Raw genomic sequence first — 27,166 nt, forward strand, 5'->3', positions numbered from 1 at the left:
CTTCTAGGTGGTAGAGGTCAGGGATGTTGCTACATATCCTACAATGTACAGGACAGCCCTGCACAACCAGGAATTACCTGGTCCAAAATGTCAGTAGTGCTGAGATTGAGAAACCCTACCTTCACTGTTAGTAATCCTGTCTTCCTCAGCTTTCAAATTTAGTGCTGTCATGGATACAAGAGAAACAGAAGATGTGGCTTCTGCCCTTAACCACTTAAGGTTTTATTGGTGATAATGAAACATTTAAGTAAGGTGTATAGTATCAAAATGACTGATGTAAAAAGCAAGTTCTCTGGGTCCATGTCCTCCAAATTGTGTATGTAAGCTCAGGGGGTACATAAGATCGTCCATTGGAGATGAGAGAAGACATTAGACTCTTTCTTCATATTTACATTTTATCTTAGGAAATCTTCATATTCATTAATGTGGGAGGGAAGTAGCACAATTACTGTTGATACCCTCACTCATTATGTGCTTTCAGAGCATTTTGATGTATTAAATATACATGCCACAGGATGTCAGTGATTTAATTTTTTCAAAGTGTCAAAGTGTTAGAATGTTTATAAAACTTCTGTAATACATTAGGAAATGATTGTGAAAATCTTTTGTATTGCTGAGGTACACCGATCATTTCAAAAGCTGTCAAACTCTATGATGAGTTAAGCATTTTTCTTTTATAAAAAGATGAGTGTTCCAAATTTTCAGACCTTTCCTTTTTTAGGACAACAGGCTGTCAGTGTCATGCTAATGAGCAAATGTTTTTTGTTTTTTTTTTAAACACTCTTGTACTTTGCCTTTCAAAACAAAAGGTGACATTTTAATAAGTAAGAAAGCAAATGCTTTTCAGAGGAAAGTTGTGTTGTAGAGATAATGTGCAGAAAAGGGCAGATTGGAATGTTTCATCATTATGATTTTTTTTCCCCAAGATTAGTTTAAATGTGTGGTCTGTGTAAGTATTTGCTTTCATCATGGTTTTCATCATCATTATCACCTACACTCTTGAAAATACTGGCAATAATATTCTAGCTAGTTTAAAACTATTTCAAAGAGTTTTAGTTTTTGTTAAAAATATAAAACAACATGTACAACTATACAGACCCATGTGGTTAGATTTTGGATCTGTAATCTTTGCCTTTCCATCGATTAAGAATTGGGACTGCTGTAAGCATTTTGATGGGCGGGACAATACTGAAACAGTATTTGGCTCTCACTCCTGTACATCTTCCCTGAAAAGACTGTAGGGAAAAGGAAAAAGGATGTGAGTAGTTCATACACTCGCTGCCATTGATTATGCTGTCCTTGTCACTTTGTTTTCAGCCTTTAGCACAGAATCTACTTTCAGCAATAACTTCCTTTTAAGCGTATAGTAGTTCCTCCGTTTGTTCCCCAAAGTTGTGTGGATACTTTTGCTTATTACATAATTTCCAAAATTCAGGAAAGGCTCTTTCCTTTTTAGACTTAAATTTGCATCTGTAGCTTGGAAGTTTGAATGTTTTTCGTGTGAAAAACTGGTAGCTCTGTTTCCTGGAGTGAGTGATATTTTTTCAGAGCTCATCTGTAGTGGCTAAGATATATGTGTGTATACTCTAAAAAGTGTGCTTACTTGATATACTAGTGCAGTGGGAGCAGAAAATGTACTCCAGGTGATCATTGTATGAATTTTGCTAAGAGTGAATATAATATGTCTTCTGATAAATAGCTAGAATAAGGAACTGCTTATAATCAAAATTTTAATCCAAATTATCTGGTAGGATAAGTTCTATTTTGAGACAGGTCAAATAATAAAATGTAGATGTCTGTGTGTATATTTTTGTGAGTGTGTGTGTGTGTGTGTATCTTTTCTTTTTCAAAACAAGTTGATTTGGTTCCTGCTTTCATGAAAGAACTAATTTAATTGTTGATACTGAAAACATCCATGTTAAATACCACAGAGCATTGCAGGTGTAAATTCTGTGATACAGTTTGTAGGTCTTACAGTATTTCAGAGAACAAATAGGTAAATGTGGCCTGGGAAGGCTTTAAGAAAGAGGAAGACCTGAAACTATGCTTGAAGGTTTAGATTAGTTGGGAGGAAGTAGTGGTTATTTGGGGGCAGAGGACCATCATAAAAAAATACTTGGATATTTAAAATTCAGCCAGTTTAAATCACTAAGTGGGAAGACTGAATTAGTTGGATTTTCTGTTGCAGAACAAAGAAATTCAAGGTCTGTTTCCCCAAAAGAGCATTCTTAATTGTTTGATGTTACCTTAAAAGAATTTTTGAATATCTACTAAAAGAATTGGTCTTTTTACTAACTAGATCTGTCATTTATTTATGTTTTTGAAACTGGTTATATGTTTTTTCTCAGAAATTCTTTCAATATAGAAGTGTGAATTTGAAAATGAAAGTCTTACAACAGTTATCCCAAATCCAGGGATATCTCTGTAACTGTTTAATCTGTTATATTTAAAGGGAGGGAAGTATTTGATTCTGTATAACTAAGTTTAGAAGAAAAATAGGACTTATCAGGCCTACTTGCTCTTAATTCTCTATATTAATTGTCTAATAGGTGTTGTATCTCTGAGTACATATCCAACTCGAAAAGTAAAACCAAGCTTATTTTTGATGTTTACCAAGATAATCTAGATTGGTAATACTAGTTTCTCTGTTGAGAAGAATTTTTTGTTTTTTAAATCATTTAGAATAACCTACAGACACATTTCTGACTACTGTAATATTAGACATTCTAGTCAGTGCCTCAGGTTAGGTTAATACAGTACTTTCCTTCAAACATTATTTGATTCATGGTTAGAATCTAATTTTAATTATTTTCAAATCTTAACATTTTTAGAACTATAGTTTTTTTGTTTTTGTTTTTTGAGATGACCGGTAAGGGGATCTTAACCCTTGACTTGGTGTTGTCAGCACCATGCTCTCCCAAGTGAGCTAACCGGCCATCCCTATATTGGGATCCAAACCCATGGCCTTGGTGTTATCAGCACCACACTCTTCCAAGTGAGCCATGGGCTGGCCCTTGGAACTATAGTTTTGAAAATAGAAAATGTTAACTTAGAAAATCCAGTTTAAAACATATTTGATTTTTAAAATTTTGACTTATCTATCGTCTTTTATTTTTCTTTACATATTTTCCTTAGATGTATTTAAACCCTTTGACTATAGGTTCAAAATTCTGTTTTATTCTGAAACCTTGAAGTTCATCCTTTACTGACTATGATTCATCCTTCTTTCATGCCTAGGAAGATACTCCTGATATGCACTTCTTTTCATAAATGAGAGTTTGAGTTTGTCCATCTTTGGTCAGATTTTCTTTGTTCCTGTGTAATCTCAAAGTTATGGAAAGAAGCAGGATTTAAGTTATACAAATGTTATTTTCACCCCATTTGCCAGTTCTCTTTTTTGGTTCTTTCCTCAGTTTTCTCATCCTTTTAAACCCTAAATATTAAAATCACAAAGAATAGTGAAATCTAATTATTGAACATTTGTTTTCTTCAGATGTTTTATAAAGTCATGAAATAGTAGGGGTGAAAGTACAGTTGGGTTCCACATCCATGGATTCAGCCAACCTCACATTGAAAATACTCAGGGAAAAAAAATCCATGAAATTCCAAAAAGAAAACTCGAATTTGCCATGCACTGAGTACTATGTTAAATCCATGAGAGTGAAGTGATGTATAGGCATTGTATTACATACTATAAGTAATCTAGAGATGATCTGAAGTATGTGAGAGGATGTGCATAGTTTATATGCAAATAGTACACCATTTTGTATCAGGGACTTGAGTATCTGCGGATTTTGGTGTCCTGAGAAGGTCCTGGAACCAGTCCCTCACAGATACTGAAGGATGACTGTAATCTTAGAGATTACCTAATATTTATGAATTATAAAAAGTTATTTTTATTAGTTATATCTTGCATTGTAAATAATTTTAAATGGCTTTTGGGGGGGGTCTTGAGTTTAGGCTTTTTATCTAGAAACTCAGGTTGCATTGTGCTTCACTTTTTGTCTTAATCATGAGGTAAAATAGACATAATCTCTTCAGATTTTACTTTCAGGTCTCACAAATATGACTCTTGAAAACAGTTTGGTTTAAAATAACTTCAAGCTGGCTGGTTTGCTCAGTTGGCAGAGTGGTGTTATAACACCAAGGTCAAGGGTTTAGATCCCAGTATCAGCCAGCTGCCAAAAATTAAAAAATAACTTCAGTATTTGAATGTTGGGTTTTTTTTCTTTCAGATTAGAAAATGCCTTTTATGAACATGCACAGACTTACTATTACACTGAGATCAGAAGAGTGAAATCCCATAAAGAATTTTTGAATAAAACAACACACCAGGTACATGTTTTTTGAAATAATAGAAGCATTCTAGAGCAGATTATCCATTATTGATTATTTTTGAGGCAATTATTACATGTCTTTATACTTTGATGTTTTAAATGACTTTAGTACTTCTAAAGTTTTATAAAGCTTTTAAAAACTACTTCATTTTTAAATTAAAATCTTTGCTCTTAAAATTATTATTTTTTGTTTATTTTTGGTTTTTGTTTTGTTTGGTCTTAAAATGAAATTTTATTAATATTATTTTTTACATTCTATGATGTTGTTGCAGAGCAGTTGGGAGGGAGGGGGAGAGGGGACAGGGGAAGGGAACAGGATGGAAGAAAGAGGGAGGAGGAGGGGTGGGATTGAGGCCCGTGGCACCCCCTCATTCCCACAGGGAAGAACAGGGTGCTTCCAGCGGTGCCTTGGTCATTGCTGGGCTGGGTGCAGATGTCAGGGGGGTGTGGAAAAGCCCTCACCCCCCCACCGTCCCAGCTAGGGAACCCGGGGCCCTTCTTGCTGCAGCTTTGTGGTCATAACTGGGCTGGTTGCACGTGTAGGGGGATGGGGGGGCATGCCTGAGGTGCTCTTAAAATTATTAAGTACAAAGTTATTAAGGTTTTTAATGGCCTTCTTAACTATATCCTTGTTTGTTGGAATAATTTTTGAGTTTTAATTTTGAATATTTTCCTTCATACTCTTATTTCTCTTTGTAGTAACCATTACTATAATTTTCACATTTTAAATAGAATATGTATAATGATAATGATTTTTTTCTATCCTTTTTTAGCTTTTATTTGTTAGACATCAGTTCAAAATAGCCTTCTTCAGTGAGTTGAAACAGGATACACAAAATGCTCTGAAGTAAGTTGCTAACAGTTTTCAAGCTAAATATTTTTTATCTTTATGTTAACAATGACGTGTTAATGGCAATTTCTGAATCTCATCCAAACTTCTAAAATGTTGGGGTTGGCCAGTTAGCTCAGTTGGTTAGAGTGTGGTGCTGATAACACCAAGGTCCAGGGTTTGATCCCTGTAAAACACACACACACACACACACACACACACACACACACACACACACACAGTTTTTTTACACAGTTTTTATGTTGGTTTGGTTCAGCCGTTGGGGTTAACACACACACACACACACACACACACACACACACACAGTTTTTTTACACAGTTTTTATGTTGGTTTGGTTCAGCCGTTGGGGTTGGCCAGTTAGCTCAGTTGGTTAGAGCGTGGTGCTGATAACACCAAGGTCCAGGGTTTGATCCCTGTAAAACACACACACACACACACACACACACACACACACACACACACACACACACACACACACACAGTTTTTTTACACAGTTTTTATGTTGGTTTGGTTCAGCCGTTTAATATTTACGTTAGTTTGTCCAGAGATAAATAGAATATAATATTTTGGGTTTTTAAAAAAATTTCCATCTTTTTATTGGAAGTAAATTTTATAGTATCATAAAGCTTTCTGGTCTGCTTAATTAAATTGCATGATCTAAAGAAATATATTAAAATTTTTCTCATCTTCTTGACTATTTTTTATTTGTATATTCAGGAAAGTATTTGTGTTAATAGACTGATTTCCAAAGTATAATATGCATTAAACATTATCTAAATCAGACTGGATTTTTTTAAAGTTTGTAGTACTTTTTATTCAATTCAACTGATTTTCTTTTTAATTTTTGGTTTTTTTAGTTTGTGATGCGTGTCAGTAGCATCATTTTCCATTTGAAGGCTCTGCTTAGAGCCTTGAAGATTAGTTGCAGATGTGTTGGCAGTGGTTAAGCATTTTATTCCTTTGCTTTTACCAAGTACAAATTAATAAAATATGATCTCTTTGTTGCTTTAACTCAGTTTCTGAAGATTGATAGTAGCAGTATGACAAAGGGATAGAAACAGCTATTTATCCTAAAATTGAGGAGGGGAAGAAAAGTAGAAGTAAATAGAAATAATTCTATTATTCACAGGAATATTGCAGAAATGTCATATTTTTGTTGTTGAGGTGCTAAGCACCAAATTGTGTTCTCTGAATCACAATGACTTCATAGAATATAACTGGCTTTAATGTAGTTCATTTTTATGGATGGTATTAGTTAAAAACCTTTAATTTCCAGCTCTGTTCATAAATAAGTCTGGAAAGAGAGAAATTTACCTGGAGAAGTTAAGAACGAACTTTTTTTCTGTGCAGAAGGCTGTTTTGAGGTTTTTATCATTACCTTTTACTTCAGGATAGGTCCCATTCTAAGGGTATTTTTCTGTACTCTCCAGTCTGTACGTGAGACCAGTGATATCCACTTACCTTGTAGAGGAACTTTGGGCTAAAAAGTTGACCTATGTGCTCTGTGTTGATGTCACCTTTGCTAATACAATTTCTATATGTTTGAGAAGCTTGTAATGGTACTTAAAAAAAAATACTTATTTTTGTAACAGTGCTATTTTTTCAATGTAATTCTGGACAATTGTCCAATTTCCTTTTATTTTTGAGCTTGTTTTTTATTGGTTATTGACAGATGTTAATGACAGAACAATGCCCATGTGATGGTTTTGTTCTTTGTCATTGATTTCTTCCACATATATTATTAATCAATAGATAATTTTTCAGGAAATTGGAGATTGCTGTTTATGAGGATACTTCAAAAAGTTCATGGAAAGATTCGTATTTTAATTCTATTTTTCCATGAACTTTTTGAAGTACCCTTGTATATGTTGTTATTGGGCTAAGAAATGTTGAGTAAATATTGTTTCTTATTTATAATAATTTTGTTCTTAGAAATCTTTTCTTAAATTAATTTAAATCATAATTAACTACTCTCCCCATATTTATTTAGGAATTACAGGACCGCCTATAATCTTGTACATGAATTGAGAGCCCATGAAACTAACATTCTGGAAATTAAGACTATGGCAGGATTTATAAACTACAAGGTAATAGTTGTACTTCAAAATGAAGAGAATTTGTCTTTAAATATTAAATTATATTTTTAAAATTTGAAAATCAAATTTTGCTCTGAAAAGTTGGTATTTGATTAATTATGCGCTCCTCTTTTTTATCCTTTTTCTCAAGAAGGGTCTTTATTCTAAGCAGCATAATTGTAATGGTTTGTTTTTGAGTTTATGGGTCATAGAATTATTTAGAGTTGGGAGGGTTTTTGGTTTTTTTTGTTTGATTATTTTTAAATGGGAGCAGGGGGAGTGAGAAGAAAACTACCTGTATTATTGATTTTTTTTTCTTTTTTTTTGCTAGTTCATGGTGTATATATTTATATTATATATATATTTTTTAAAAATTTTTATTGAATCAAAATTGATTTTACATATTTTGGGGGTTCAACATTGAGATATGTTGATCAAATCAATATTACTAGCATATATATTGTTACAAATCGTAATTATTCTTTATGCCTCTTGTCCAATCCCTCCCCATCCTCTTTTCCCTCCCCTTCCCCCTCTAATTACCCTAGATTTCTTCTCTCCCTCTGAAAGAATAATGTTTACTCTGTTGATTTGCTGCCCAAATGATCCCCCAATACGATCATAGAGCAGATGTCTCTTCCGTCACTATGAAATGGGCTCTGTGGAGAGAGACGTCCTCTTCCTTTCTTTATCTCTGCTGGTGGCTCTTCTTGTGTCAATGCACTCCAGTGGCTGGCGGACCATCTGCATGGTGGTTGTGGCGTCTAGCCACCTTTGCGGCAGCCATGGTTATCTTGGTGGCTGTGGTGGGCCACCCATATGTAGGAGATGATTTTGGCATGCTCCTTGGTGCTGGTGGTGTGCCTGGTTGTGGAGAGTGTCCGATCCCTGGCTCCATACCCCAGGTCCCCAGGCAGAACCCGAGGTGCTGGTGAGGTGTGCCTGGTTGCGGGAGGGGGGTCTGGTCCCCTTCTCCATGCCCCGATGTATTATTGAATTTTAAAAGATGCAACATAAGCCTTCTTTAGTTTAATGTCACAACCATAGAAAGGATGTATCTATTCACCTTAGAGAAAACTTTTCTATCTATTGTTTGAGCATTTTATTTTAAGACTGTATGTCATAGAAACATGCCCCAGAAGGCAAGTGAGGGCTGTTTGTTTTCTTTTAATTTTTTCACACTCATGTTTTAAAGATGTCTGTGGATTGATGATGTGTGGGCAAATAGATACTTAGTTGTGGGTGTAAGTGTAAATTAGTATAGCTTCTGTAGGGAATATTTTTGCAGTGATTGTACAAATTTAAAGTGGATTTTCCCTTTAACCTAGAATTTCATTTCAGGAAATTTATCTGCCATATATACTAACACTTGAAAATCCATATATAGAGAGATATTTATTATGCCTTCTAATAGGAAAAGATTGGAAACAACCCAGAAATAAGTGATTGGTTATATAAATTATAACTCAACAGCAGAACATTATGCAGCTATTAATGAGGCAGCTCTGTATAGTGGTATGGAATGATATCCAGGATATATTGTTACATGAAAAAAGTAAGGCACAAATCAGCATATTTAGTGTGATTTTATTTGCATTAAAAAATAATAGCTTGTACATAAATGTATACACATACTTGTCTGAGCTTAGACTATATCAGGAAGCATATGCTAGAAATTGGTTGCCTCTGGAAAGGGAAGTTGAATGACTGACGGACAGTGGTAGATGAAAGCCTTACTTTTCATGTATTCCTTTGTACCTAAAAAATGAAATTGAGAATTGTAACAAATGTATGGAAATAAATTTAGGCATCATTTCTTTTTTTTTTTCCTTTTACCCCAAGTACATATAGATTATTTCTGTTTTGAAATAGCATCTCAGACAAAAAGTTTTTGAGAATTTCTGTAATCCTTGTTTGCTATGGAGGTAACTGTGTTTCTCAGTTATGCTACAGAAGATCTTTAGCTTTCTGACAGTTCTGAAACTGAAAGTTAATCTGTCCAAGTTATAGAATAAATCTAGTACAGATTCTGAGTCATTTTATTTCATTTCTCAAAGTTTTAGCATAACCTCTGGTTTTAGCATAACCATTCTGATGAAGAAAATCAGTTCTATTGCAAAGAACTTCAGAGAAGGAAATTTCTTTTTAAAAACTTATTCTCAAACTTCACTTATTTTTAAATGAGTATGCCTTTTGACTTTGATTTTTTTTTCAATTTTATTTTGGGGTTGATCTTACATTTTGCAGATCTGTAGGCTATGTTTTCAACACAACACCCCATTGGATGCAATTGCTCAGTTCCGAAAACACATCGACTTGTGTAAGAAAAAAATTGGAAGTGCGGAATTGTCCTTTGAGCATGCTGCATGGATGTCTAAACAGTATGTTTTAAATTATACTTTTAGAATTTTTTTTTTTTTTAATCATACACGGGATTTGGAAAAATGGAATGGCATGGATTTTGGTTCTAAAACTGAACTAATTTTTTTGTCACTGAGTAGGTTAGTAAGTATGTGTAGCATAAGTATGTTTCTGGTAATAGTACTTCAAAAAGTCTATGGAAAAATAGAATAATTAAAAGAAAATATGAATCTTTTCATGATCTTTTTGAAGACCCCTTGTATATATTGATTCATATGATTCCTTAATGGAAATCAGTTAATTTATGGTGTCTTTTTTGTTCAACATATATTTATTGGGTTTCTATGGTATGTTTGTCCTGAGAATATAGCAGTGAACAAAATGAAATTCCTGCTGTCATAAAGTTTACTGTTTGTGCCTGATGTTTAAAAAAAAAAAAAAAAATTGCTAAAATGAAACTGTTCCCAGAAACTTGGATGTATTTGAGTGGTGAGAACTTTGCATCAAATCTAGTTTGATGGTATATTTATAAAGACTTGTTAGCACAGAAGAGATGAGTTAAGTACAGAAGTTATCTGTAACCTACAATTAGTGTGTATTAGTATTTACAAAGAAATTACAACAAATAGTTAACTGTTAATAACATTATTTTAATACAGTCTGCTGAGGTTGTGGTTTCCAGGATGAATAATTACTAGAAGTAAGCTTCTTTCTCTTTCCTTTTTCTTTTCATTCTGTTTTAATTTCTTGATTTTTTTCTTTAAGATTCCAGGCCTTTGGAGATTTATTTGATGAAGCTATTAAGTTAGGGTTAACAGCTATTCAAACTCAGAATCCTGGTTTCTATTACCAGCAGGCAGCATACTATGCCCAGGAGCAGAAGCAGCTTGCAAAAACCCTCTGCAACCATGACGTAAGTTTGTGACTCCAGTTTTATCTAGCATGTAGGAAATTTGTTAATCTTCTCTTTAAAGAAGCTAGGACTGATTGGTGTTGTTAGTGTTTTCCAAGTCTTTGAGTGTAATAAGTTTTTATCTTTTATAGTTTCAGGAGTTATGATTATTTTCAGTTTTAGTCTGAGTACTCCATTTTTACCTATGAATTGAGCAGAAGTTTTTCTTTGAAGAACTGATTTCTGATTAGCAATAAGTTAATGATTTAGACACATGAAAATTACTTTAAAATAAAAGCCACATTTAAATCTTTGTCACATTATAAATCCATTGTTTTGTTTCTATGATCACTGCTGTAGGAGTTTGGAAGAGATTAGAGGAATGTATGTGCTCTATTTTGACCCATTGGAGAGGATGACTTCTTTCTCTTCCTGGAGTTTTCCTCTGTGGAAACTCTTAAGAATTTGTTTGATGCATAGTGTTAATTGCGTAATTTCTTAAACTGGATATTTCATTTTGCCTTCCTCTTGGACGATTACATTTAGATACCAGTTTCCCCATAAGCACCTTTGAAATAAGAACATGATATATATACACATTTATATTCATATAGTTATATCAGTTTATTTGCACTTAAAACCTGCACTTTTCTTCTCTGAAGATAGGTGAATATTATCTTTTTTTAAAATATGTTTTTTTTTAAACTGTTCCAAAAAACAAAATAGTTTGCATATTAGTACTTGAAATGCATGGATTTTTCCTCTTAAATGATGATATGACTATTTTTACCATGTAATTTGTATACGATTTATTACTTTATTACATGTATTTTTAAAGTTTGGCATATTGTAATTTAAACACAGTATTTTAAAAGGTAATTAAAAGTAGATTTTGTAAGGATATTAGGAACTGGGCATTAACAAATATCATTGGCTAGAATGTAAAATAATATTTCTGTCAAATAATAATTTGAGAGGCTTTAAAACCATGCATATCTTTTGACACCAAATTTCATTTTAGGAATACTAAGGCAGATAATAGATCCTAAGAGATAAATACCAAGATTGGTTTATAAAGTTTTTCTCACAGATTTATTAATTGCAATGTAAAAAAGAAATAAGATGAACAACTGTAGGAAATTTGTTAAAATATGGAAGCAGGCAGCTATGAAAACTAATGTTTAAGATTATTTAGTGATACAATAAAATGTACAGAATATATTTAAATGAAAAAACTGAAAAATTATTCCAATCAGTGACAAATTTTCACATGCAAAATCTGGAAGAATAATGTGTACACTGTTAATAGTAGTAGTAAGCTTGTAAGGACAGTCACGTGTTGCTTAACAACAGAGATCTGTTAACCATTTCATTATTGTTCCATCATCACAGAGTGTACTTTCACAGACCTAGATAGTACAGCTTGCTAAATGCCTAGGCTCTGTGAAATAGCTGCTGTGGTATGTGTGGTTTATTATTGACTGAGAAACATTGTAATGAGGCACATGACTGTAATTTAAATTTTTATCTTTTTCTTTTTGAGTATTTTCTAATTTTTTAACAATCTGCTTATATTATATTTTTGGCTTCATAGGGAAAAAATTATAAAGAAGAAAGATTAGTGTAAATCTGTCAATTCTGGTGCCAAAAATATCCCCTCTACAGTACCAGGACTTAATACAAAAATGATAAAGAAGGAAAATAGTGTCTTCTCTTTAACTCCTTATAACATTGTTTTTATTTACACAAAGAACACTTATACAGGTGGAATAAATATCAAGCGTAATTTGTTATGTATTTTTACTGGTTTATTAAGAGATAAAGAAATTTTGAAACTGTAAAGAAGTTAATTACTTAGAAATTATTTGTCAGAATCAGACTGATTTATGCAATTTCATTTTTATAAGACTAAATATTAAATGAAACTTAGTTTGATTTTTGTTAAAATTTATGTTAAAGTATTCACACTTTGATATTTGAATGTGTATTTGGTATTTGTATTCATGAAAACTTTTATTCACTAAAAGATTGGGCAAGAGTTGATTTGTTATGGGTCATGTAAACTGTTATTTTGGTTTGTGTTTGAATTTACAGGCTTCTGTAATGTATCCCAATCCTGATCCTTTAGAAACACAAACAGGTGTTCTTGACTTTTATGGACAAAGATCATGGCGACAAGGAATATTAAGTAAATAATTTTTCCTTCCACTGTTTTCTCTCAACCTCAAAAGGCAAAGATGACTATCATAATTTTTCCATTGGCCATATTAGGCATAAGAAGTTATGTTGAAGTAAAAATGTGTGCTTTGTTAACGTTTTTTTTTTAAGATTTGCAGCTTTTTAGTTTTTAGAATGCTTTGTATTACTACATCTTAGAATAACTTTATAATTAAAGATGTTGATGTGATTAAAACATTTGTATATCTGTTGTCTTATATGACACATTTAACAAGCTACTGTTGTCTATTTAATTATTTTAATTCCAGTTAACTTTAATGATTTATTTGAAATTTTAAAATAGCATTAATTTGTATCACCTTAGAAACAATTTCTCTGCAACTTGTGTTTTATATATAATTTAATTCGAGCAACATCTTGGCAATTTAACATTAAGTATTAAGAAGTTTTTATTTTAATCTCCAAAGAGTGTGTTCTCTGTGGGGGATGATGCTGATGTTACTTCTCAGATGGTTGATTCCACTAGGTAACAGGACATTGAGCTCAATAATGTTCTCTTCAGACCAGAGATCACAGAGACGTTTCCGTGTTAATAAAGGTATCTCTTAGAGTCTTCAAGATTCTAGAATGTTTAAGAATCTTAAATACATTACATTAAAGGATTCAAGGAGTGTACACATACAATGTTCACGGGAAGATTTACGTCAAATGAGCTATCTAAAATGGGTTGTGTCTTGTCTTATACAGGTTTTGATCTTTCTGATCCTGAAAAAGAGAAGGTGGGAATTCTTGCCATTCAGCTGAAAGAGAGAAATGTTGTTCATTCTGTAAGTTGGGTTTTTTTTTTCCTGATACAAACCATTTTTTACAGTATTCAAGGAAAATATACAATTATTTTTACTGAAGTGTTTCACACTTCGTCTTTTCTCACAGGAAATGATAATAACTCTTCTGAGCAATGCTGTTGCACAATTCAAGAAGTATAAATGTCCAAGAATGAAAAGTCACCTAAGTATGTATCCATAACCTGCCACAATTTCATGCATCTTTGAATAATTTTAAATTCTGTACGTAAATCTTTTTTCCTTTATAGTGGTTCAAATGGGAGAAGAATATTATTATGCAAAGGATTATACCAAAGCTTTGAAGTAAGCCCTACTTACTTTTCATTTTTACAAGTTTTTTGATTACCTTACAGTAAAATTGGAATAGAAATTTATATTTGAAGGATTTATTATTTCCATGTTTATTTCTATTTCTATTAAACTCCATTTCTGTGATAGTTTTTTAAGTGCTGTCTGCTGGCACAATCTTTTCAAAGTGTTAGGCAACCTCCTGCTTAGTTACACGTGAAAACGCCTGTTATGTTTCTCAGGAAGATTTTCTTATGTTTATATAAAATGAGGAAAGCATTTTATTTTCTCCAAGAACTCTTCAAGCCCTTTCTTCTGAAGCTGTTTAAGCATGTCTTACACTTTATCTTCTTTTAGGTTGATGGATTATGTGATGTGTGACTATAGGAGTGAAGGGTGGTGGACTCTCCTCACGTCTGTACTGACCACAGCTCTGAAGTGTTCCTACCTCATGGCCCAGTTAAAGGATTACATTACTTACTCCCTAGAACTCCTTGGAAGAGGTGAGTTTATGTTCTTTCAGTAAAATTCTTAATCTATAAAATTATTTAGCATCTTTAATCTTTTCAAAATTCGAAGAATAATTCAGTCTCAAATATTTAGTAGTGCTTTTACTATTTGCAAGTTATTATGCTTAGTCATCACAGAAACGGTGTTTATTGTAAAATATCTTTAAAACATTAAATTGGGGTAGTGTATTTACTTGCCTGTCTTATAGTTTTAAATTTTTTTCTTCTTTCTTCATATTAGCTTCAACTCTGAAAGATGACCAGAAATCTCGGATAGAAAAGAACCTCATAAATGTTTTAATGGTTGGTTAGAATTCTTTATATAAAATATGTTGTAAGAATATGTATACCTAGATCTTTATTTTTATATACGAATTTTTTTTTTTCAACTCATCAAATGTTTAACTCTGTGTTGGTGCAGAATGAAAGTCCTGATCCAGAACCCGACTGTGATATATTAGCTGTGAAAACTGCTCAGAAGCTGTGGGCAGATCGAGTTTCTCTGGCTGGCAGCAATGTTTTCACGATAGGTGTACAGGACTTTGTGCCATTTGGTAAGTAGCCAATATCTACAATATTATTGTAGAGAAATCATCCTTATTTCTACAAAATAATAAATGCAGAATAATAAATATAACAGTCAAGAAAGAATTTTCAAAGTACCGTCATTTTATTGATAAACTGATTTTTTCTTTCTCCTCAATGACATAAAGATAAATCAAGATCTTAAATACTTAATTTATGTCTTAAAATATACTTTATTCATTTATAGTTCAGATGTTATTAGAAACACATTTGAAAAGACAGTTATTTAAAAGATTTATGCTTTAATGTCTAGGTAGGAATTTTGAAACTTGATTAAAAAAAATGGTCCTTTTTCCTTTAAAATCTTGTCATCTGCATTTCAGGAGAAATGTTTTTAAAATTAAAGATAGTTTTGAAGCTGTAATTTATTTAAATTTTGACTACTTTTTAAAAGTGAGCTACATTTATCTCTGTTGAAATGCTTTAAGTACAAAAGTCAGTAAGGATGGCCAATGTAGATGGGTCTTTTCTGAAGAGTAAATGTGGTTCGCAGAATAGTGTGTGTGAGTCTTGAGCATCTGGTAGTGTATAACTGAGCTCTTTTTCTTTCTAGTACAATGCAAAGCCAAGTTTCATGCCCCAAGTTTTCATGTTGATGTTCCTGTTCAATTTGATATTTATCTGAAGGCTGATTGTCCTCATCCCATTAGGTTTTCCAAGCTTTGTGTCAGCTTTAATAACCAGGTAATGGTAACATTAATTTATTTTTACCATGTGTGTATCTTATTGTAGCTTGCTTTAAACTAGATCAAATGAGTTTAGTGAATTTTAGGTCTTAATGGTTTCATAGTAACAAATAAACTTTGATAAGGTCTATTTAAAAATAAATGTAGTTATATTTCTAGACTTCTGTATTGGGGCTGGCCAGTTAGCTCACTTGATTAGAGCATAGTGCTGATAACACCAAAGTCAAGCGTTTGGATCCCCATGATGGCCAGCTGCCAAAACAAAATAATAATATATAATACTATATATATAATATATAATATAATTTATATTGGAATATATAATATACTATATAAATATATAGTATACTATACTAGCAACTCAAGTTTTATACTTTTCCTACTCTAATTTTTGTTTTCAGTCCATGCTTATAAAATCTTAAGAATTCTGTCTATATATTTTTTGTAATGTATAACTTGAATTTCAAATAAGATATATTCAGAGTGAAATCTAATTTTCTAAATCATTTGCTTTATATTCTGTTTTAACATTAATAATGTTATTAGTTTTTAATGATAAATATTAGTTTTTTGGGTTTTTTGTTTGTTAGTTTTCTGTGTGTTTTTTGATGACTGGCTAGTACAGGGATCCAAACCCTTGACCTTGGTGTTCTAACAACCACGCTCTAACCAACCGAGCTAATTGGCCATCCTAGTTTTAACATTATTAATTAATGTCATTAGTTTTTGATTATAGAAGTAATACATGTTTGAGGTTTGAAAGATTGAAATGGAATAGGTGGATATAAAGTGAAAAGTACATATGTAAATGTGTGGTATTTCAGAGGTTCTCCCTGTTCACTTCCTGAATAGTCTAGACATTTTCTGTGTGTGCATGTATAAGTAATTTTTTTTGCTGCAGAATTGGGGTCATACTATATTTCCTGCATTTGAACATTTTCGAGTTGTGATATAGTGAAGTGCTTGATTATATTACAGTTTTTTCAGTTATAAGCTCACTTAATAAATAATCATCATCTGGTTACCCAGGGAATATAGAGAGCCTTTAACAAACAAGCATTTATTGAGAGTTGAATAATCTTAGCATCTTGAACCAGAAAAGAATATAGCATATGTCAACCCCATTAAAATGTAATCATTTTATGGGCAAGGGACAGGACTGACTCAAAGTTTGTCTGAGTAGGTAATGAAGACTAAGTGTGTAGTGTAGTCTAAAAGTGCAATTAGAGTAGGTATGCTAAGGAAAGGAGAAAGTTCCAAGAATGAAGATGAAATTAAGGTGGGTCTAAAAAGATGGAAGGGGAAGAACACGTTCAGCAATGAGAAAACACTGCATGGAAACAGACGTGCACACTCTGTGTTTATGGGTGAGGCAAGACAACAGCCTTGCTGAAGCAGAGGGTTTATAATGGTTGGTAGTGGGAAGTAGGCTCGGTGGCTTAAAGGAACCTTGAAGAGTTGAGATGGCTAGTAAATAGCCTTTTAAGATTTATCTATTCATTCTTTTATCCATGTTTTATCTATGTAATTATTGGATAAGAAAGGGTATTATCTGTTTTAATAGGATCTGATTCATAAAATCCAAGAAATGTCCCTGTAACAGAAATGGTTAGATGAACATGGGTTGCCTGAAGATCAGTATGTTTTATAAAACTTCAAACTCTTAGCCAAAGATTCTTTCTAGTTTGAGAATTTTAAAGCAAGAGCATGAAATTTAGGAAATTTTATTCTAGTAGCTCAATAGAGAGAAAGAAATGATATTATGGAAACCAATTAAAGGCTCTTTATTTTAATTTAGGTCCCAAAGTATGAGGATTTGGGATAGGATGCTAGTGGTGGGGATGGAGATTTAGGGATACAAAAGGCACTTTAAAATAGATCACTCTGGGTTGCTGAGTATATAGAGTGGATAAAGAATGGGGATCGGTTGAACAAAAGGCAGGAACTTTTGTACATGCTCTTTCCTCTGCTTAGATTGGTTTGCCCTCCTCTCTTTGACTAGTTAATTCCTCCTCATCTTTTATCACTTGAAAGCATCACTTCCTCAGGGAAGCCTCTCCTGACCTACGTGGTTCCCCCAGCCAGGCTTTCGTAGCTCTCTATAGCACAGCTGTGGTTTCACCTGTGTGTGATTACTGGTTTTCCTTACTAGAATGTAAGCTCCCCGAGGATAGGTTGTTTTGTTTTGTTTTTGTTTTTGTTCACCATGAAATACTTTAAGTCTGGAATTAGAAGAGCAATATAGGGACTCTTATTTTACTTTTACCTTAATATCCTTCTATTCCATTTTTTCTTTTATTTTCTTTTTTCTCAAACATAAACTTCTGGAATTAAAAACTAATAAAAATGCTAAAATAGAATATAAAGCAATTAGTTTTAAAATTAGATTATATTCTGAATATCTCTTATTTGAAATTCAAGATACAAATCACAAGAAAAAAGGTAGAGTACTTAGGTTTTATAAGCCTGGAATGGAAATGAAAATTAGAGAGAATGCATAAAACTTGAACTATATAAGAATTTTCTATGAAGGTAATTTATCTGCTGGGACAGCAGATAGCTCTTGGAAAATTCTTGATATTTATTGAACAGATGAGAATGGTGATTCCATATATATGTACATGAAAGGTGTCTCCATTTATTCATCTGTAATGAGTATGCTCTTCTGGAAAGGTAGATATACGTTCAGTTTAGGACGTGCTGAGTTTGAGGTGATAGGGGATTTATCCTCTAGGCAGTTGTGGATATAGCTTGTAATTAAGGAATTAGGATAGAGTAGGACAGTTCTATGTGGGAGATATTAGCACAAAGGTGCAGAGAATATGGAAATGAATAAATTTTCCAATGAAGAGAACATAAAGAGAAGGGAGGAGCTGAAAGAAAGCCAAGGACTGAAACTTGAGGAGCCTCTGGATTAAAGGGACAAGAAGAAGGAAAAAAGGCTTTTGAGAGAAAGCAGAAAGGAACCAAGGAGGATGAGAAATGGGAGATAGTGTCATGGAAGCCAAGTAAAAAGAAAGCTCTTCAAGAAAAGATGATAGACAGAAGCATCCAGTGCAAAAAAGAGCAAATCTTTCGTCTCTCTTTCTGGAAAAGGAGTATCTAAATGTTTTCAGAAATCAGTTTGTGAGTAGTGAACTGTTTTTCTCTTTTGGCGGCAGTGAGTGGGTAAGTGCCTCCATTTGGCATTAAAATACTTCCTTTTATTAATGACCCTTCATAATGCTTTAGTGTGTATACGGTTAAAACTAAACAAGCTCCAAATCACTTGGTGCTTAGTGTTAGCTAAACATCTGACATTTGGAGTTTGTAATAAACTGTGACCATTGCTAACCTCTTTTTCAGGAATACAATCAATTCTGTATTATAGAAGAAGCCACCAAAGCAAGTGAAGTTTTAGAAAATCTGACTCAAGGAAAGATGTGCTTAGTTCCTGGTAAAACAAGAAAATTGTTATTTAAATTTGTGGCAAAAACTGAAGATGTGGGAAAGAAAATTGAGGTTAGTTATGAAATTTGTTTTAAAATGTTTTTAATAGTAGTATGTTTATGTTGGAAAAAAGTCAAATAATACAGAAGTTTATTAAATAAAAGATGAAAATCTTCTACCTGGACGTCCCAAGGGAAACCATTCATAATAGTTTGATAGGTTTTCTTTCAGACATTTTTTGTGTGAACATATTTGTAGTTCAAAAATTTTTTTCAATTAAAAAAATTGAAAATACACTCTACATAATATTCTGTAGCTGGCTTTGTTCACTTAATGTTGTGTATTAGACATCTTTTCCTATTAGTGCATATGATCAATCTTATCTTTTAATGGCTACATAATCAGTTAAAGAGTTTTAAACAATAAATAATATAATGTAGAAAATATGTTTTGTATAATATGATATAATTCATACTAAATATCTTTATCTTTTGATGTTTAAACATTGCTTATTGCATATTTTTAAGGAAACAGTGAAGGTGTATGTTTTGGAAGATTGATTTAATGTAGATAATCAAAATACCTTTTAGTAATATATGATGAAAGTAATATTTTATTGAGTATAAACCCTGGAGCCAAACAATGTGGGTTTAAATTCTGACTCGCCAACTTACTTGCTTGTGACCCTGGGCAGTTACTTAACCTCTTTGTGTCTTAGTGTATTCACCTATAAAATAGGAATAAAAATAGTACCTACTTACAATTTCATGATGTTTAAATCAAACAGATAATATTAGTTAGTTAATGTTAGTTAATTACTTAGAATAGTCATTAGTTCATAGTAAATACTCATTCAATACTTGTTTTCCATTACTTGAATGGGAATGGTTAGCTGATATAAACTTGGGACCACTGCTATATGGTGCATAAGGTTGTACTACCAATATTCCCAAAACAATTTCTGTGAACCTTTTGATTTTATTGTTAACCAGTATCCAGAGGTTTTTGCATACTCATCTTTAAAAAATCCTTCATGATTTTGACTGAATCCTTAATTATGTGTTTTATTTTTTACATGGTGCCTGAGGAAGCCTACCAGACGTAAATCATAGTTAATAATTTTATTTTGAGTTTTTTGTTAGTGGATTTAGTTGAAAAGAACATTTATCCAATTAATAAAGCATTTCATTAATAATTCTATAAATATTTTCATGAAAATTGTTTGTGAAATTAGCTTATAAATATATCAGTGGTCATTAAAATATTCGTTTATTTCATTCAGCAACCACTAATTAGGAATCTGTTATATGAGGTATTGTGCCAGGTGCTAAAATCATAACAGTACTGTACAGTCAGTTTCTTAGCTAGAAAGTCAGGTTTTTATCTCTGTTTCGAAAGTGAAGAAGTTGAAACCCAGAGCACAGTTGGTCAGTGTCTCAGTCAGAATAAGACTTAATAGCAGGTGTTCTGCCTTGTCTTTTGTGGATGAACTCCATAGTCTAGCAATCTACAGTGTGATTTTGTTGAGAGGGGATGGTGACAAGGATGTATGAGATGGCAATTCTGACCTTCTTTTAGATTACTTCAGTGGATCTGGTTCTGGGCAACGAGACGGGAAGATGTGTGGTTTTAAATTGGCAGGGAGGTGGAGGAGATGCCGCTTCCTCCCAAGAAGCCTTACAGGCAGCACGTTCTTTCAAAAGACGGCCTAAGCTACCTGACAATGAAGTTCACTGGGACAGCATAATAATTCAGGCAAGCACAATGTAAGTTTGCTTTACCAGACAGACTGTTAAAGGTCGTCCGTCCTCTTACCTCTTTTAAATACTTTGTTTAAATAATTTGTTTTTTTAAAACAAAATCAGAAACTTAGCTAAAGTTTCTTGTTAAAGGATCATTTCCAGAATTCCAAACATTTCTGTACATCTGCGACATGAGCCTCCTGCCCTGACAAATGAAATGTATTGCTTGGTTGTGACTGTTCAATCTTATGAAAAGACCCAAATCAGAGACGTGAAGCTCACTGCTGGTTTAAAACCAGGTAAGCATTAGTTTTGTAAATTTGATCAGTATTAATTCAGCATAAAATAAGCATGGTGATGTCAACTATAGGACATTTGCTTAAAAGATGGTATGACATAGTGCTCTTCACACAGTATTGATTGTTATGATAATGTTTGAATTCTCTATATTTTAAAACATCAATATTAACACTTCTAGGACAGGATGCCAATTTAACTCAGAAAACTCATGTGACTCTTCATGGAACAGAACTATGCGATGAGTCCTACCCAGCTTTACTGACTGACATTCCTGCTGGAGACTTACACCCAGGAGAGCAGGTGAACTTGGTCAGCTGGGATTGGAGAGAAAATCAGTTAGTTTCTAGTTTTAAATATACAGTGAGTTTTAGAGAGTTAAAGAGTATTTTAACAGCCTATGTTAGTACTAACAAAGCAATTTAACTAATGAACATTTTATACAGATTTTATGTATTTAAATGTGTAAAAATGTCTTTAGCAGTTTTTATACAAGGAATTTTAGAAAAGGTGACCCTGATATGGAGAATTAGTTGCCTGATAAAATAACTTTTGTTTGTAACTTAGTGCAGTAACCTCTCAGTCAACTTCTGTTTCCAAACCAAATACAAAAAATTCTTGGGAAATTGAGAATGGTAATAAAAAAAGATGAAGTAGTAATGATCCCACTCTTATGCTGTGGCAGGAGTATATTCAGGGTTCTCTTCCATACCGAGAGCTTTGATTAGTTACACTGTAACAGCTTATGGAAGTGATAAAATACATAGCCAGTTGGTATAGTAAATTCTAGAAAGTGGGAACATGGTCCTAGAATATCAGGAGGAAATCTCTGTAATATTAATGAAATTATAACATTTTGTTACAGCTGGAAAAAACTTTATATGTTCGCTGTGGAACAGTGGGTTCGAGAATGTTTCTTGTATATGTTTCTTATCTGATCGATACAACTGTTGAAGAAAAGGAAATTGTTTGCAAGTGTCACAAGGTATTTTTTTCTTAACTGCTTCACGAAGCATTATTTATGGAGTGTTCTCCTATTTATTATTTTAGTTCAAAATAAGCAGCTTGGGTTCTTATAGTCTGTTATAAATTTAAATTAAATATCCAGTTTTTTTTTTTTTTTTTAATCATTTATATTGAGATTTGTTTAGGCTGGCATTCACTGCTCAAACAGACAGAAAATTGGCCTACATGGTTTTTCATACAGAGAATCAGCAGGTTTGAGATCTCAAACAAATCACACAATAGGTAAAATCTACAAATTTATGCAGAATGTTTTGGAGGAAAGGAAGTCTCCTTTTTTGAGGTATTTTTTCTTTTATTAAAAAAGATTCTTGTGAAAATGTTTTTGATAAGTACATATAAGAGAGTGAAAACAGTATCTGTACAGTTATAGTCCAACAACTCAAAGGCATCTGCTGTTAACTGATGTATTTCTTGGTCTCTTTTCTATTTATGGATATTTGGGGGGCGTATGTTTTTATATAGATTTAACCATGTTCTATGTAATGCTTATATCCTTTTTATTAATGGAAAATTATTATATTTAATATCTTCTTGGTCCTGGCAGTGGTGTTGTCTCATTTTTTTTTTTTTTTTTAGGAATTGGGTCCTCAGCACAGTAGAGGAAAAGGCCTAGCAATTGGGAATTTGTGGTTTGGTTATTGCACAGTTTGGGTCATGGACTGTTTACAAGTGACTAGGAGAGAAAACCATCCCAAAAGAGTTAGCAGTTTCCCAAGTGGGAGGGAGAAAGTCATGAAATATATTGTCAAAAATTCCATATAGCCTGTTGTAATACATTGAGCCCTAGATGGTGAGTTATGAGATAAGGGTGCCAATCTCAGTACTTTGTATGCATTATCTCATTGAATTCTCATAACGACCTGTGTGTATTATGAAACTGAAGCTTAATGAGACCATATAACTTTCCCAAGGTCACATCACTGTGTCCTAGATCATTACAGCCTGAGCTTTTACCGACACGACCTTTTTTAAAGGTTTCTCACCAACAGGATGGGTTACCGGTTTGGGGGGATATAACAACCCTATGGTTTTTTTCAAACAGACTCTTTTAGAGAGGAAATACAGCATGCTCATTAAGAGCACAGGTTCTAGGGTCAGATTTGGTTCAGTTTATGCCTTTGTCACTTGCTTTCTACGTGACCTCCTCATCTTAAAGTAGCAATTATAATAGCACTTGTTTCCTTTAGTGATTATGAACATTGCATAATACATGTACAAGGGTACTTTGAAAGTTCGTGGAAAAATGGAATTAAAAGATAATATGAATTTTTCAGTGAACTTTTTGAAGACCCTTCGTATAGTGATTATGACAGTATCTGTCATTATATTACTGTTATTATCATTATTGTTATTTTGGCCATCTTGAATAAAGTGAGGCAAAGAACTTGGCCAAAAGAAAGATCCAGATTCTAGGCTTGGCACCACTTACATGGCCTAATGGCAAGTAACTTGGATCTTTCTTAACATCTGGTTCCTCTTTTAAGTGATGATGATGATGCATGCCCTGCCCACCTCATTAGAACTGTGAGATAAATAATGTATAAGAAAGCACTGTGTGGTGCAAATTGTTATAAAACCATAAGATAACTTATTAGAAATAGGAGTTAGGTCTGTCTACATAGATTTTTACAAATATCATCTAAGAGAAAGGCCCTCACTTCTTAATATATAACTTGGGATTATTTATTGATCAGTTATAGATTGTATTTTGTATGCCTTTTTTTTTTTTTTTTTGCATTGTTACCTGTTTAATTTATATGCCTTCTATTTTTAAAACTTTATATCTAGAAAAAGATTTAGAAAAGCTATTGAGTGTGTCCTTTCAACTTTCTTACAGGATGAAACTGTAACAATAGAAACAGTCTTTCCATTTGATGTTGCTGTTAAATTTGTTTCTACAAAGGTATGTTCCTGTGATGCATACTGGACATCATTTAGGTTATAGAAATAGACTGAAAAATAAAATGGATTAATGTAATTCCTAACAGAACTTTTATCTTCATTTGTGACAGTTTGAGCACCTGGAAAGGGTCTATGCTGATATCCCCTTTCTGTTGATGACAGACCTTTTAAGTGCCTCACCCTGGTCCCTCACTATTGTATCCAGTGAGCTACATCTTGCTCCTTCTATGACTGCAGTAGATCAGCTGGAGTCCCAGGTGGAAAAAGGTGAGGCTTTGGATTATTCCCACTTACCTAGCAGAAAGAGTTGTGTGTGTGTAAACTAGTAGTGTAAGAGTTAGCTTTTTGCTAAGTGAGGGAAATTGAGATTTACTTTCACAAAAACAAATGCATTTAGAATTAAGGTAGAATTAGTGTCATTTACCATTTATTTGCTTGACTCTATTTTAAAAGATCAGATTTTTTCTACTCGAAGGAAGTTACACTTTCAGAAATATTAAACTCAGAATTTTTTTCTTATTTGAATTTTTAAAGGTTGTTTTCTTATTAATTTTTAATTAATGTTAACTATGGTTTATAATTTGAAATGGGAAAAGATGTTTATTAAAGAAATTTTGGAAAATATAGCAAAGTAAAAGATAAATTCTCTACACTACCCAACTTATAACCCAATTTATAGAACAGATTCAAACCCAGGAAGACACCTTTCCAGATCAGCGTACTTAGGCTTGTATGCTTCTTGAGCTGTTAGAGGTAATAAAAATTAATTTGGATGTTAACCCAGGCAAAATTGTACTCAACTGTAATATAAGGGTAAATATTGTGAGAAAAAAATCATGGTGTATTTTTCAAATCAAATATAAATGAGTTGTGTTATTTGCTTTTTTATCTACTAGTTTATTTTGAAGTTATGGTCATTGAACACTGACTTACAGTGTTCAGTCATTGTTGATTTGCAATACAGATTAAAATTAGATGTGCAGTTATCAGAATTATAATATATTTTTGCATCTGGCCTAAAAATAAGTTTCAATATGTATTAATAGATAATCAACAAATATTTACCAAGTGCTTCACTATAAGGCATCATGCTAGGCTTTCGAGAAGACACTAAAAAGATTAAGCAGTCTCCATACTTATGTCTCTGTGTTTCAGAAAACTCATCCTAAAGGAGGTACTATTTTCCCTTGGAATGAGAGAATAATTGGATTTTAGTACAAGATCTTGGCATCAAATCTTTTTGTAAAATCAGTGGATAAACATCAAACATGTCCCTAAACGTTTCTATTTAAATGCTAAAAATATCTTGCACATTCTATAAAGTAGCAATCATAAAAAACATATTTTGCCTTTCAGAATGCCTTTATAAGTTTTTTTCGTTTCTCCTTGAAACTTGGTTTTCTTGTGTTTTTTGAAATCATTATTTTTGGTTCTACTTTGTTGTTCTCTCCTCTCCTTTTTTTCTCACGGTGCTAATTTAGAATAATTAAGAACTTTAGAGTCAGACTGAACTGGATTCAGTTCTCAGCACTACTACTTGCTCTTGCTAACTAGGATGGTTCATTTTGTTTCATCACTTCTCATAGTTGAAGAGGATAATGTATGTGAAATAACAAAATATCGTATATGAGACAATATGAAATAGCTTAGCTCAGTGCTCATCTTCTAACAGTTCAATAAAAGGTTGTTTTTTTGTCCATTTGCTGATTTCTTTTCTTACCCTTTAAATGTTAGTCATTTCCAAGGTCCTGACTTTGGTTCCCTTTTTCTTTCTCCACAAGTCTCAACTGCCACAAAACCTCAGGCTACCTGTATTCCCAGACCCAGTTATTGGAGTCACTGGACACCAAATCCATGCTAGAAAAACTACACTTCTTTACACCCACATCCAGCCCGACACCAAGTTCTGCCTTCCAAACATCTCTTGAATTCAGCTTCTCAACTCCATCTGTCCTCTTCACCGTTTCTCACCTGGTCTATAGAAATAGCTTCTTAACTTAAGTTTTCCTCCTTGCCAGTCATTCTCTCCCTACCCAGTATGCCTTCCATATTGCTGCTAGAATTTGTTTCCTCAAAAACTATTCTGAACTTGTCATTCCTACTTAAAAACCTGTGGTGACACGCTAGACCTTCCCCAATCTGGCTCTGGCTTACTTTCTCAGATGCTTCTATACCAGTCTCTCTACTTTTCTTTGCTCTTTCCCAGACTTCAACCAAAGCAGACTTAAATTCATCAAACTTGCCCCATCTGCTATTGAACATATAATGGCTTTTGTCTAAAATCCTCTCCCCCCTCTTCTTCAAGCTGTTGAACTTTTGCTTGCTCTTCAGAGCTCATGTAAGCTTTGACTTACTGATCCTCCCAAGCAGGACTAAGTACTCTTACTTCTTTACTCACATGGTATTTTGTAAGTATTTCTATTATAATACTTATTCTGTTGCAAGTTTTTATTCATAAATATGGCTCCCTTTCTAGATGATGTGCTTCTTTAGAGCCAGACCTGTGACTTATTCATTTTCGTATTGCCAGCATCATAGTAGTTGGTTAATAAATGTTTATTAAATTTAGGAGTAATCTCTGGTTTAAACCTCCAGTGTATTAGTTTCCTATTTCCACTGTAACAAATGATTGTTAAGTTAGTAGCTTAAAACAGCACAGATTTATTGTTTTAAAGCTCTGGAGGTTAGGAGTCTAAACGCAAGGTATTGGCATGCTGCATTCCTTCTGGAGGCGCTAGTAGGGGGTTGTTTTTTTTTTTTTTTTTTTTTTGCCTTTTCCAGCTTCTAGAGACCACTTGCATTCCTTGGCTCATGGCTTCTTCCGTCTTCAAAACCAGCATTGTAGCATTTCTGTGTCACAAATTGACCCTAACATTAATTGTTAATAAACATAATGATCATTTTGGTTAACTGCTTAGCATCAGGGGGACTTTGGAATTATGAATGGCTCAGGTTTTTAAAAAAATGATCTCAAGAGATTTGAATTGATGCATTTTTTATTTACTGGGCTACAATATAATTTCCTAGTCCTTAAAATTACTTAAAAGTACTTAATTAAAGTAAAGGTTGACCCAGCTTTTTTTCCTTTAATTGCTGTTATCTATCCATAGTCAGACTTCCATTAATCTAATACAACCTTCTTCATTGGAAAACCATAAAAAT

General features: G+C 33.0%; 1 protein-coding gene across 1 annotated transcript in view; it reads left to right on the forward strand.

Moving 5' to 3' along the window:
• The window catches only part of TRAPPC11 (trafficking protein particle complex subunit 11), a 47,887-nt gene that overhangs the window by 9,046 nt on the left and 11,675 nt on the right, over positions 1-27,166 (forward strand). Inside the window, exons 6-25 of the mRNA XM_063076806.1 lie at positions 4,236-4,335; positions 5,111-5,184; positions 7,180-7,276; positions 9,512-9,645; positions 10,391-10,538; positions 12,612-12,705; positions 13,443-13,522; positions 13,629-13,707; positions 13,789-13,843; positions 14,186-14,331; positions 14,579-14,640; positions 14,759-14,891; positions 15,476-15,606; positions 18,954-19,109; positions 20,616-20,803; positions 20,930-21,078; positions 21,258-21,379; positions 21,942-22,061; positions 23,940-24,005; positions 24,115-24,271. Coding sequence (XP_062932876.1) covers positions 4,236-4,335; positions 5,111-5,184; positions 7,180-7,276; positions 9,512-9,645; positions 10,391-10,538; positions 12,612-12,705; positions 13,443-13,522; positions 13,629-13,707; positions 13,789-13,843; positions 14,186-14,331; positions 14,579-14,640; positions 14,759-14,891; positions 15,476-15,606; positions 18,954-19,109; positions 20,616-20,803; positions 20,930-21,078; positions 21,258-21,379; positions 21,942-22,061; positions 23,940-24,005; positions 24,115-24,271 — 2,291 coding nt within the window. The remainder of the gene's footprint in view (positions 1-4,235; positions 4,336-5,110; positions 5,185-7,179; positions 7,277-9,511; positions 9,646-10,390; positions 10,539-12,611; positions 12,706-13,442; positions 13,523-13,628; positions 13,708-13,788; positions 13,844-14,185; positions 14,332-14,578; positions 14,641-14,758; positions 14,892-15,475; positions 15,607-18,953; positions 19,110-20,615; positions 20,804-20,929; positions 21,079-21,257; positions 21,380-21,941; positions 22,062-23,939; positions 24,006-24,114; positions 24,272-27,166) is intronic.

The sequence above is a fragment of the Cynocephalus volans genome, chromosome 13 (assembly GCF_027409185.1).
Source record: "Cynocephalus volans isolate mCynVol1 chromosome 13, mCynVol1.pri, whole genome shotgun sequence".
Classification (NCBI taxonomy): domain Eukaryota; kingdom Metazoa; phylum Chordata; class Mammalia; order Dermoptera; family Cynocephalidae; genus Cynocephalus; species Cynocephalus volans.